The sequence below is a fragment of the Pelodiscus sinensis genome, chromosome 19 (assembly GCF_049634645.1).
Source record: "Pelodiscus sinensis isolate JC-2024 chromosome 19, ASM4963464v1, whole genome shotgun sequence".
NCBI lineage: Eukaryota > Metazoa > Chordata > Testudines > Trionychidae > Pelodiscus > Pelodiscus sinensis.
Genome location: NC_134729.1, coordinates 16541859 through 16554183, shown reverse-complemented (window position 1 = coordinate 16554183; position 12325 = coordinate 16541859). Strand labels below are relative to the sequence as shown.

General features: G+C 59.1%; 1 protein-coding gene across 5 annotated transcripts in view; it reads right to left on the bottom strand.

Annotated features, from left to right (window-relative positions):
• Window positions 1-12325, bottom strand: part of ARHGAP45 (Rho GTPase activating protein 45) — a 41243-nt gene that overhangs the window by 3710 nt on the left and 25208 nt on the right. For 2 of the 5 annotated variants that reach the window (XM_075902655.1, XM_075902651.1), the window contains exons 11-22: window positions 11916-12095; window positions 10061-10198; window positions 9499-9689; window positions 8441-8586; window positions 8162-8239; window positions 7654-7755; window positions 5766-5929; window positions 4582-4770; window positions 3630-3767; window positions 1524-1765; window positions 996-1254; window positions 180-273 (exon numbers count right to left, since the gene is read on the bottom strand). In XM_075902655.1, coding sequence (XP_075758770.1) covers window positions 180-273; window positions 996-1254; window positions 1524-1765; window positions 3630-3767; window positions 4582-4770; window positions 5766-5929; window positions 7654-7755; window positions 8162-8239; window positions 8441-8586; window positions 9499-9689; window positions 10061-10198; window positions 11916-12095 — 1921 coding nt within the window. Of the gene's footprint in view, window positions 1-179; window positions 274-995; window positions 1255-1523; window positions 1766-3629; window positions 3768-4581; window positions 4771-5765; window positions 5930-7653; window positions 7756-8161; window positions 8243-8440; window positions 8587-9498; window positions 9690-10060; window positions 10199-11915; window positions 12096-12325 lie in introns of all 5 variants that reach the window. The other 3 variants (XM_075902654.1, XM_075902650.1, XM_075902653.1) reach the window with 2 other exon arrangements.

Here is a 12325-nt window from a genome sequence, read left to right as displayed (position 1 = left end):
ATGGCCAACCGGTGCTGATGGCAACGTGGACTCCTGCCCGCTCAGCCCATGGTGATAACTTTGGGTTATTCTCCGCCTTTGGCCGGTTTGGAGCAGGCTGCGGCGCTACCTTGGCATCCTTCCGTACCCTTGGAAAGGCCAGCAGGGGAGGGCAGGGCCTGTCTTCGGCGGTGACTCACCTGTGTATGGGTCAGTGTTGCTGTCCAGCTCCCCCTGCTCCAAGGACACCTTGAGGTGCGGGATGTTGCAGTGTGGAGCCGTGGGCTCGCTGTCCTGCGAGGAGAGGTAGAAGAGCAGCACGGTGAACACGGGGTGGGAGAAGGGGCAGGAAGGAGCCATTGCCCCACTCAGCTCTTCTCACGCTAATTCGCAAGGTTCCCTTGGCTCTGAGGGGTCTGGCTCTTGAAACGCCGTTCACAGGAACAGAGGCGCAGCGGGGGAGGGAATCCAGCCTTCCTCCCTCGCCCTTTCTGTCTTGGCGGCTGCGTGTGCGTGTTTGCACAGCTGTGGGCCTTGGGCCTTGAGGGGGCCTCCTCCAAACAGCACCGTCCTACTCAATAACTGCTAGCGGGCGTCTGGTACGTGTGGGTTTAAACACAGCCCAGGGCAAGAGGGCTGCCTGAGAATCTGCCCCCCAAGGAGGCAGCTGGCTGAACCCTGGCTTAGATTCTGCTTTCTGACTTGGCACGAATGCTTCAAAAAGTTGTTTCACGCCAAGTAGGTGGGAAGCTTCCTTCCCCTGCACCTTCAGGGCCTGGTCAACTCCGTTGCCTCTTTGCCCTTCTACCGCTGGTGGATTGCCCGAGGTAAGAGAAGACTCTGCTTCCTTGGGGGGCACTGGCTACTTCTTCCTTCCTTTTTACAGCTTGCTCATGCCACACCCTCCTCCTCTCGCCCCAGGCGCCCCGATGGGGGAAGCAGAAATAGAAGGGCTGCTTAGATAAGCGCTTCACCACCCCCACCCCAATTGCAGGGCTCGGGGCTCAGACTCCCACCTGGCTAGAGCTTCTGGCCTTCTCCTCGGCATCCTCCGCGTCTTCGGTCAGGCCCGCCAGCAGCGCAGCCGCCTTGTTCTCGAAGATGGTGGCATAGAAGATGATGAGCGCCTCGGTGATGCGGGCCTGGTGCGGGTAGTCGACCAGCGAGGACAGGGAGATGGTGGCCTCGGTGGGCCGGGGGCGCATCAGCGTTGGCCCGAAGACGATGCCCAGGTTGCTCGAGGTCATTTTGTTGTCCTGTTCTACCTCCACGATCCTGAAGGCGCCAGGGAGCGGGAAGAGACGGGGTCATGGGAGGAGGGGATGGGGAAGGGGCCCAGACAGACAGAACTCATGCAGCACCAGGGATGTGAGGAGGCGTTCCCCCTTCAACGGGGAGAGGAGAGCACCGCCCCACCTGGCTAGGGCTGGAGAGGACTCAGCTTCCACTGTGGGGGGCAGCCGGGCCTGAACCCCCCCTCCCATTTCAAGAAGGGACAGCAAGTGCTGCAGCATCCCCAGTACCCCCCTTGTCGCTCCCCTCACCGTCTCAGATGCTGCACGATGTACTGCAGCGTGGCCAGGTTCTCCGGCGGAAGCTCCTTCAGCAGCTCCCTCAGCTTGGTCACCAGCGTCACCACCGTCTTGTCCGTCTCGGCTCCCTTGTCCACCAGCTCGGGGCCTCCCTTCCCGGACTTGGGCTTGCTGTCGCCCGCGCCTTGCAGGCTTTCCTTGGCCAGGCCCATGAGTGCGTTGTACAGCCGGAAGGGCATGATGGGTTCTGGCAGCTGCAAGAGAGACCCGCAGGGGGAAGGGCTCCGTGAAGGCAGAGGCTCCGCAGGATGACGCGAGATGCCCATAGCCTGGGGGAGGGGCCCCTCCCTCCTGCATCTGCTGCCTGCGGGCTCGCTGAGCCGAGAGAGCTCTTCTGCAGGGCGGGCAGGTTCTCTTCTATGGCAAAGAAACCTCCCACAGCCCTGGGCACCCCGCAATGGGGCGAGGGACGGGAGGGACGGCTCTCGGCCGCCCCCTCGGAGTCCCGCGTCGATCCCAGGCCCCCCTTGCCACTTCTTCCTGTAAATCAGACGCTTGCTTATCGCAGAACTTTGGATTTCAGTGTCCCCTTCCCTCCCGAGGCCCTGCAGAGCCGGAGCCCCACAGCCAGCACGGGGAGCAGGCAAGCCCCCTGCACAGCGCCGCAGGAGAGTTCGGCCAAGGGCTGCGGGCGGCATGGGACGCCGTTGAGCCCCTCGGCGGCCGCAGGGCGGCGCTCGCACTGCTGGCGTTGCAATCGCCTTTCCGAGCAAACCTCAACCACGGAGCCACTCCCTCTGGCGTGTCTGAGCGAGACGACTTCCCGTCTCATGAATCACGACTTCCCGTCGCCCTGGCTGGGGTTTGCCTGCTCTGATGAGGGACTCGAAAGCAGAGCCGGGTGTTGGTCTGCGCGCTCTTTCCTGGGGGGCTGTCCTGCCTTGCCCCACAGGCCGTGGCCTTGGCTGCTGTAGTTTAGCCTAGTTCCACCGCCCTCAAAGAGGCCCTTGGAGACGAGGAAAGGGCCTGGCCTTGGTGTCCGACCCCTTCTAGCAGCTCAAAACCCAGCCCCCAAGGGGTTAACAGGTGTGAGTAACACGCTGCTTCCTCTTCTGCCTTGCGGTGCCTCCTTGGAGGATGTGGGTGGCCCGTTTTGAAGGCCCATTTTCACAGCTGGGGCCCTGGCCCGGGGAGAGCCCTCGGTACCAAGCACCTTGAACACCAAGGCACGAATCGGCCTGGCAGGTTCCTCGCTGGGCTCAGCGGCCAGGCCTGCCACGCGCTCCCTGTCTGAGCCCGAACACGTCACTTCCTCTCTTGCCGGGCGGGGGAGGCTAGCTGCTTTGGAAAGACTCGGCAAAGACTGGGGGGGGGAAGGGGGCGGGTATGCCATGGAAGGCTGCTCCACGTAGGCAGCGTGTCTAATGGTGGGTTCGAGCTTGTAAATGACCCCTCGACCAGGCCTAGCCTGAGCAATGGCTGGACAAGAATCCCCCAGCCTGTCTCTCCTGCCCGTAGCCCCGACCACAGGCCTTCTTTGAACTGGAGGGCTGGGCGAATTCTGTCCCTGGGGCGTGCCCCTGAAGGGGTGAATTGGTGGCAGCTGCCACGAGGGTTCCTGTCCACTATCCCCATGCCCACAGGCTGCCGAAGAGCCCCTAGATGGGAAGGTTTCAGCAGCAGGGCCATGCCATCTGAAAGTAGGAGTCCTCTCCCTCGCTGCCCCGGACAGGAGCTGTTTGTTAATTTACTGAACTAATAGATTTTTAGGGAGGTCTTGGCGGGCTCCTTCAGGTTTCAGTGCCCTTGAGTTCGTGGAGGGCTCCAGCCTTGCTTTGCTGAGGATAAAAGTTGAGCTGTGGGGGGACCCCCTTTCTCTCCGGAGTTGGGACTTAGACACAGCAAAGTGCGGGATGAAATTCCTTGGCCTGCTCCCGATTTGGAGCCGGGAGTTCGATACCTTAGCTCCACCCTTAGCACGAGCATCGGGCATACAGAGTTTATCCCAAGTTTGTGGCCCAACTTCTCCCCCCAGCGGTGACCCAGTGGGAAACTTTCTTGGTGATTCTTCCCCTCTAGCCGTGCAGAGAGAATCCCGGGGGGTCGGGAACGTCTCACCTGGCGCAGGTAGAGCTTCAAGACGTTGCTGATATCGTGAGGGGAGGCCTGAGACAGCTCCACCAGCTCCTTCCCGTTCTCAAACGCCTGGCAGAGTTTCTCCACACGCGTCTTCACGCCGTTAACCCGGTAGATGCCCTGCAGAGGGGGAAGGGAGACCGGGAGGCATGTTTCCCCAGCAGCTCACCCAGCACAAGGCAATTCAAAGGGGTTTGGCTGAGGGGTTAGGCGAGGGCTGTAGAATCGTGCCTGGCGTGGAGGAGGTGAATAAGGGCGTGTTGTTTACCCCGGCGCGCGCAAGTTAGGGATCACCCAACAAACTGAGCTTAAAACGAACACAAGGAAGAACTTCGTCCCCCAGTGTATGGGCCACCTGTGGAACTCATTGCCAGGGGATCTGGTGAGGGCTGGAAGTATCATGGGGTTCAAAAGGGAATGAGGTAAGTTCGTGGAGGGTAGGTCTATCGATGGCAATGAGCCGGGACGATCAAGGCGCGACCCCTCGTACCTCTGACTGCCAGATTTGGTGATGCCCTGTTGCTCTTTCCCTCGAACGCACCTGGCTTTGGCCCCTGCCAGCAGGCAGGATCCTGAGCTAGGTGTAGCATTGGTCTGGCCCAGGCTGGCTGTTCTTAATCATTAAGAGTTGGTTAGACAACAGCTCTAAGCCCTGGTGCTGCTGTTTGATGCCTGTTTCCCTGTTGGCGAGCCAGGAGGTGTCTTACCCGTTACAGATAATCTCGCTCTGATACTAACTATGACTCGGGAGCTCCTGGCTCCCAGCTCACTAGCCCTGTCTAGAAGCAACCTGACGACATCCCTGCAGGACACAGCACTGCACTGGGACAGGAGCTGGAGCTCACGAGCAAAGCGCCCTTTGTTTTCTGCACCACAAGGAAACCTGAGATACCCCAGCGTGACCGGGCGGGAGAGCAGAGAGAGGGCGCCTCACCTTGGTTTTCAGAGCCCGCTTCTCAATCTCACAGATGCACTTCTTGATAAGGAAGGGAATGCCGTCCGAGCTGTTCTGGGACATCTGGGAGAAATCCCGGCCAAAGAGCTGCAGCTTCCCTTGGAGTTTCTTGTGGCCACATTGGATAGCCAAGGTCTCCAGACATTTTCTGTGGCAGGCTAAATGGCACTGGGACAGACAGGAAGAGGAGTGGTGGGGGGAGAGAAACAACCCTCCAGTGAATAAAGCTTCAACTCGGACAGCCAGACGGATTAGAAGCCCCTGCCTGGCAGACACCAGCGTCTCCGCTCCAAGCAGATGCATCCAGTCTCAGGGAAGTGCTTCACAGCGGTGTGGAGAGGAGCAGCAGCAGGATGGGCTGGAGATGGACCCAAAGCCTTTCCGTAGCCTGAGCGTGTCCCCAAGCGTAAAGGAAACCCGCTATTCCAAAGGCAAAGGGAGAGGAGGGAGGCAGGGGCTCCCCCAGCCAACCCAGAGGGGAGCCGGGCTCAAGGCTGCCCTGTGGAATATGCGAAGGGAGAGGTTTTCCTGGGGCTCCATTTTTGCAAGGGGGGGTCAAAGTCCTGCACCTCCGAGTGCAGGTGGAAACATGCACAGAGGGACAGATCCTTAGCTCCCAGCCCAGGGCCTCACACCAGACTCAGAGGCACTGCCTAGCTTTTCCCCTGCTCGCTTTGTGCTCCTCGGCTTCCTTGCTTTTTGCCTCTGCCCCTCTCTGTGGTCTGTGTGTCCTGCCCTCCTGCCCCCAGGCCGAACACAGACAACGCTTAGCAAAACCTCTCTGCTCGCTCGACGCCCAGTGGGGTTCACAGCCCCCTTTGGTCTGTGGGGGGGGGACAATGGCGGCTGATTGACTCTTCCTGGCGGTTATGTTAATTGAAAGGTGTGTTCACACCCCGTCTGAGGCCTGGCACCCACCCGTGTCTCAGCGTAATGGGCTTTACGTTGTAGGTGCCCCTTGGCTCCCACCGTTCCATAAAGCTGCAGAAACAGCCCAGCAGCAGCGACTGGTGCAACAGAGGGATGTGAGCTGTTAGGTGCTGTCACCCAAGATGCGTGCAGGTCCAGCTGAGGTCTGTGGGATCCCAGTTCAGCTGGGTGCATGTCCTGGCTTCTCCTTCTACCCCTCCGTCCCCCCGCGCCTGCTTCCCGACTCTGCCTACCTCCTCGCACTCCGCTCCCTGGAAGTAAACGTAGCTGTTGCATTCCCGGCATTTCGAAGGGGTGCGAAGCTTTCTCAGCCGATGGGTCTGGGCGGCCTTGGATAAACCCACGTTCCGGAACGGGCCCGTCTGAGCCGTCATTTCTGGGGCTATCCCATTGATGCCTGCAAGCAAACCCAGAATAAATCCAGGCAAACGTCATGTGACTCCGAAGAACTGGTGCAGATTAGGAGCCTGGGACCAGGATCCTCCCTGGGGATTTCACCCCCCACCTGGGCAGCTCTCAGCCATCTCTTTGTGTTCTCCCCCTAGGTCAGGAGAGGAGCAGGAAACAGCACCAGCCTGTTGTCTAGCTGCCCCCGGCTTAATGCCCAGCTGCACAGCCTGCAGGCTAATTCCAGGGCAGGTTGGCCACAGTCTCCAGGAGGAGACATGAACACACATCGGGCAGGGTTCCTGGGAAGCGGTCTCCAGTAGCCCCTCCCTTTGCCAGGCTGAAATCAACCCTCAGGTTGTTTGTTTGGAGCTGAAATGTTTTGGGAAACTTTCTTCCCTTTCCTACTTCTGTGTGTGACGCGCCTAAGCAAGAGCCAGAGCTCCTCACCCCAAGGGACTGCGGGTTAGGGAGCCTAGAAGTGGTGCAGCAGCCCAGCCCACGGTGCTGAAAGCAGCGCGCCGGGGCCCAACATGGATAATGCAGCAAGCGTTTCCAGTTTCCCTAAGACTCTAGCGCCATGGTGTCCAACACACTAGCCACGTGGCTATTGGGCCGGTTGAGTGTGGCTAGTTCCCTATCGTGGCTACTGCTGCAGAACTGGCAGGTCACCGTGGCTCTAGCAAATATACCATGATTCCAAGTACCTTCGATGGTTACCAGGAGATCTAAGCATACCGATTGGCTGATAGTAATCACGTGACCAGTCAATGTGTTTCTGTTGTTTCCTTCCGAGGTCAACAGTATGTACAGTTCTACTGTTAAGTTAACCAATCAAATTGCATATGCAAATCTCAGGGTACGTCTACACAGCAACATTATTCAGAAAAAATCTGGCCTTATTTCAAAATAACTTAGTCCGCATTGACACAGCAGGCAGTTATTTTGAAATAATATCGAAATACTGTCAAGCTGGAGGACTTCTTACTCCGATTCCTGTAACCCTCGTACGAGGAAGGGAAGTCGGAAGAAGAGGACTCTGTTTCGAAATAAGTGCTGTGTAGATGCTCCCAATTTCGAAATAAGCTATTTGAAATAAGCTTCACAATTGACGTAGCTCAGTTTGCGTAGCTTATTGCGAGTTAAGCCCTGCTGTGTAGATGCATCCTCAGTGACCTCATTGGCTCAAGAATCAGTAATAGTTGATTTTTCCCCTCCACATGGAATTCTTTAAGTCACCTTTAAAGCCTTTAAGTGCCAAGCAATGGCGGGGTGGAGAGAGTTCCATGCATTTGGAACATGTGATAAAATATAACCCTTAATCTCGTCTTTTGAGGAATATCAAGATTTACAGTTTCTTAGTAAAAAGCCAGTTTCTCAGTGGTCCAGTGTCCGCCCCATCTGCTGTTGGTTACGTTAACGTCTCTCCACAGAGTTATTCCAGAATTACTTGTGTCCCTTAGATTAGAACCTGGCCCCTACTCTTCATCATGGTCAGTATTTGGGCTGGAAGTGTTCCGCGCAGGGCAGTGCCAACGTCTGAACCAATTCATTCCCAGGTAACTGCTGAATTCAGCGGCGTCCCCCAGGGATGAATTGGGCCCGATGACTCCATGTTGGTGCCCTCGAAGCAAACACCATCGTAACCTCGTCCTCAGTCCCTGTCTGCTTAATGCTGTCAAGGCGCCTGGGTACCGAGCCGGGGGTATGGGGGGACCCCTCCCCATCACTCACTTTGTTCAAACGAGGCCGCGTTGGCGTCCTTCTCACTTAGCTCTTCATTCGAGGACACCGTGCCGTTGGAGGAAAGCCGCTGGAACTTCTGGCTAAACGTACCTACCAAAACAACCCACCATGCAGCTGAAGATCAGTGGTGACACCGATTCTCTTACCAATGGGTGCGCACGTCTCTCTGCTGCGTCCTGCACCGAGGAGGGGAGGGTGGCTCTAGAGCAGCTGGGAACTTTCCCTAGAGCCAGCACTCCCGGTCTGACCCCTACTTGGAGGGACGGGTGTAGCTGGGACTGCCCAGTTGTCCTTTGTCATTCTACTGAGCCACCTGCTGTCGGAGCCTGGGACCAGCAATCTGTGGCCTATGGGATTATTTCAAACTAGAAACGTTGAGTCAGCTCCCATGTTAGCTCTTGGGCTGTGCTCCCAGGGGGCCCTATGGGAGATGGGGACGGGATTAGCACGGGAGCAAGAAGCATTGCACGGCTTCCCAGGGCCCAGGATACTCTACCTGAGGCGGGATCCAGGCTGCCCTCTGTTTCGATCATGGATGTCGGCCAAGACTTATGGGTCTGGTGCCCCCTCCCGCCTGCTGAAAGAATCAGTTGACACATCAACGGCCGCTTGCTGGGTGCGCGTGAGCAACACCGTGTAACGTGGACACGGTGGGGCCCGCCGGCTGCAGACCCAGGGGCTGGTGCCCAGTCTCCTGCGCGGGGGCAGGTTAGGACCGGGGCTGAGTATTGCAGAGGGCAAGGGGGCGCGCAGGGACTGCCCTCCTGGAGCTCACCTCTCCGCTCCACGTTCCCGCTTTGCGCCTCCCGCGCCGCTGCCCCTCCCTCGGAGCCGCCTCCGTCTTTGGGGGGCGTGGCCCCGTCGGAGCTACTGAACTCGTTGGCGTTGAAGCTGCCTTTCCGGGGCCGGGTGAAGGGGGACCTGATGGGCACGAGGAAGGGGTCGTTTGAAGGGGACGTCCAGCCATGGCTCACCCGCCACTGCCGTCACCCACGGTGGGACCAACCGCGCCACGCTGCGTCCTGCATTGCGAAGAACCTGGCTCCCCCGTCGGCACCTTCCTTGCAGCCTGCGCTGCACCATTGGCGCGGGGCTGGGACATGCTGGCGCTTGGAGCTCTCAGATCCTCCCACTCTAGCCCGTTCCCGCAGGAGATGCGGAAGGAAATCTAGAGATGTGATTATTCCCCTTTATTCGGCTCTGAGGAGGCCACATCTGGAGTGTTGTGTCCAGTTCTGGGGCCCCCACTACAGAAAGGACGTGGACGCATTGGAGAGGGTCTAGAGGAGGGCGACCAGAATGATTCGGGGGCTGGAGCACATGACCTACGAGGAGAGGCTGAGGGATTGGGGCTTCTTCAGTCTGCAGAAGAGAATGAGGCGGGATTTGAGAGCAGCCTTCAGCTTCCTGAAGGGGGTTCCAAAGAGGCTGGTTAGAGGCTGTTCTCAGTGGTGACAAATGGCAGAACAAGGAGCGATGGGCTCAAGTTGCAGTAGGGGAAGGTCTAGGTTGGATATTAGGAAAAACTCTTTCCCTAGGCGGGTGGGGAAGCGCTGGGCTGGGGTCCCTAGGGAGGGGGTGGAGTCTCCGTCCCTAGAGGTGTTTAAGTCCCAGCGTGACCAAGCCCCGGCTGGGCTGATTGAGTTGGGTTGGTCCTGCCTTGGGCTAGGGGCTGGACGCGATGCCTCCCAAGGGCCCTGCCCGCCCTGGGATTCTGGGGTTCCATGAGGCAGGGCAGCTCTGGCTGCGAAGGGGACCCCGCTATCCCCAGCAGGCAGGTGCGTGGGGCGGGGCTCCGAGAGGAGAGGAGTGTTTCAAAGGGCGCCCCCCTACCAGGGGTTCTGCGACACGTAGGGTTCAAAGTCGTACTGGGTCTCAGGTTCGTCCCCCCGCTGCAGCTGCCTGACGTGGGAGGCGTACTGCTGCCCGGGGTCGTACAGCTTGCTGCTCTCGCACAGCGTCTGGAAGTGCACCGGCAGGGGGGCCGTCTGGGTGTACATGATCTGGTAGAAGGAGATTGTGGCCTGAGGGGAGAGAGAGAGAGAGACTCAGGGACGGGGGCAGGGGCCTGTGAGGGGTGTTCGCAAGGGCCTTTGGGACCCTGCACGCTAGTGCCTGAGAGTCCGAGCCCCGTGTCAGACACGTGGCCCCGAGCGTGGGCCGCTGCGTGAGCACTCCCCGTGTTCCATCTAGCTTTGGCCTGCCAGCGGCGCTGGGAAGAACGGTATCCCAGGCCCACTCCTCCTCCCGCTCCGTGACCCTCATTGGGGAGGGCAGCAGCCAGCCCGCACGCGGGTGCAGCTGCTCTTGGCCGAACCCAGCGAGATTCGGGCTTTCCAGAGCCGTGTGTGCCAGGGAGGCCGAGCAGGGCCCTGTCTCTCTGAGCCCAACTCACCGACTTGAGGGTCTGGTCGCTCTGCCTGATCACCTCGTGGATCTGCCGCAGGACGTTGACCTTGGTGTCCTCCAGCTCCTGCTTCTGGGTGTTGGCGTCCGCGATGCAGGTGCGGTACGTGGCCATCGACTCATCTGCCTGCAAGCGTCCGAGAGAGCGGGAGATGGTGGCTGCTCGGCGGGAGGGCCAAGAAGGAAAGCAAACCCCCCCCGGGTCTGGCTCCAACCTCCTGTGCCCCATGGGTGGGCCCTGCCATCCCTTCCGCCCCGGCAGTTCTCACGAGCGTCTGGCATTCCCGGCCTTGCAGAATGAAGTCCTCAAGTCACCCAACAAGCACAGCAGCCAGGGCACTGCTGGGGCAAGCGCCCCCTACCTGTCCCCATGCAGCCCTGCACTTGCAGGGGACCACACCTGGACCCCAGAGGGGTCTCCCGTCCAATCCATTTCATCCTGGACTTCTGCCCTGGGACAGCAAGACCAGCTGGGGCGTGTCTTGCAATGCAGACGCCTGTCTGTTAGAGTACATGGGTTACAAGGCCAACGGACCGTTGTGATCCTCCCGGCTGACTTTGAGATACACCGGGGCAGAGCATTTCCCCTAAGATCCCTCCAGAGCAGAACGTTTAGAAAAACAGTCAATCTGGATGTAAAAAATTCTCAGCAACGGAGACGTCCCCACGACCGGCGTTCCCTGTAAGCTGAGCGCTGGGGTGGCCACCCAGGAGTGATTCAAATGCCGCCCAGCTCATTAGCAGAGCGCCCACCACCGCTTGCGTGTGTTTCTACTGGTGGTGCACATCCTTTGGTGCCAAGAACAAAATGTATTCCACACATGGATGGAACAGTTTGAGGGAACAGTGCCCACGACCTTTGGTAAGCCGAGCCAATGGTTAACTATCCTCCTTGTTAAACACGTCCCCCTTGTTTGCAGTCGGAATGTGTCTAGACTGAGTTTGCGGCCATTGGGTGATGTCCCTTCTGCCAGACGGAAGAGCCCCATGCCAGGTGTTTGTTCCCGGGGAGGTACGTATCGGCTGTAACCAAATCACCCCTTCACCTTCTCTGTGCTAAGGAAAATAGCTCGCACTCCTTGAGTCTGTCACTGTCAGGCAGGTTTTCTAACCCTATAATCAATCTTGTGGCTCTTCTCTGCTCCCTCTGCCATTTATCAGCCTCCTTCGGGGAGCGTGGGCACCAGAGCGGGGTACGCGGCCCTGGTGTCAAGCCCCCCCCAAGCTCATTTCAGTGGTTGTCAGGAGCAGTGAATGCCCAACACAACTGGAGCCAAGGAACAAAACCCCTCATTACAGAAGGAGGATGATACCAGGGGTGATGTGTGGGGAGCAAGAAGGGGCGCATGCCCCTGAACGCCATGGGCAGGAGAGCAAGGGGCCGGCCAGCAGCCAGTATGGCCAGAGCCTCTGGGTGGCCCGGGGATTAGCTGGTGGGGAGGTGTCTCTCTCAGCCAGCGTCCACACCCCCACACTCACTGGCAGTGGCAGGGAAGATGAAGCAATGCGGCTCCAGCTCGTTCTACCCTCCGGGCATGTCGCTCGGGGAGGGGAGGGCAGAGCGAGATGGAGCCGCATTATTCTGCTTCCCCCGCTGCTGCTGGGGAAGAGGCAGGACAATGGCGGGGCAAGGGCAAGGGCAGGGAGAGGTGGGGCCTGGGATGGAGGGGGGGGTTTCCTGGCCCTTTCCCTGGCTGGAGGGGGGGGGAAGGTGATCGATGGGTCCCTGTCTCACCCTTCTCCAGTTGCCCCTATGTAGGATGCAGAACAGTTTGGACACAAAAGGCTCCGACGGTGGAGTGGGCACCCAGCCAGCGGTGTCCTGGTACCTCCCTGTGCCTCACCTTATTCCTGGCCTCCTCCTCCAGCCGCCTCTTCTTGTCCAGGGTCTTGGTGGTGGTGGTGCTGCTGGTGCTCTGCTGTTCCTCTTCCGCCTTCACGGTGACATACTTGGCCTTCTCGTGCTCTTCACAGCGCTGCATGTACAGCTGCTTGGCCTTGCGCAGGTTGGTCTCCGCCTCTTGCTGCCAGACAGACAACGGGAGCATGATCCAAGGGGACTGATTTAGGGGAAAGTCTCTCGCGGGAATGTTCTCCCCCCCCCCCCCCCGGATTCGCGCCTCGCTGGGCTCAGAGATTCTGCGTGGCGGGAGTGTGGAATGAGGCTGAACACTAACAAACTCTGCACACGGGCTAGGAGTGAGCATGGAGGGGAGGAAACTTTGACTGTAAGCTCTTTGGGGCAGAGGCTGCC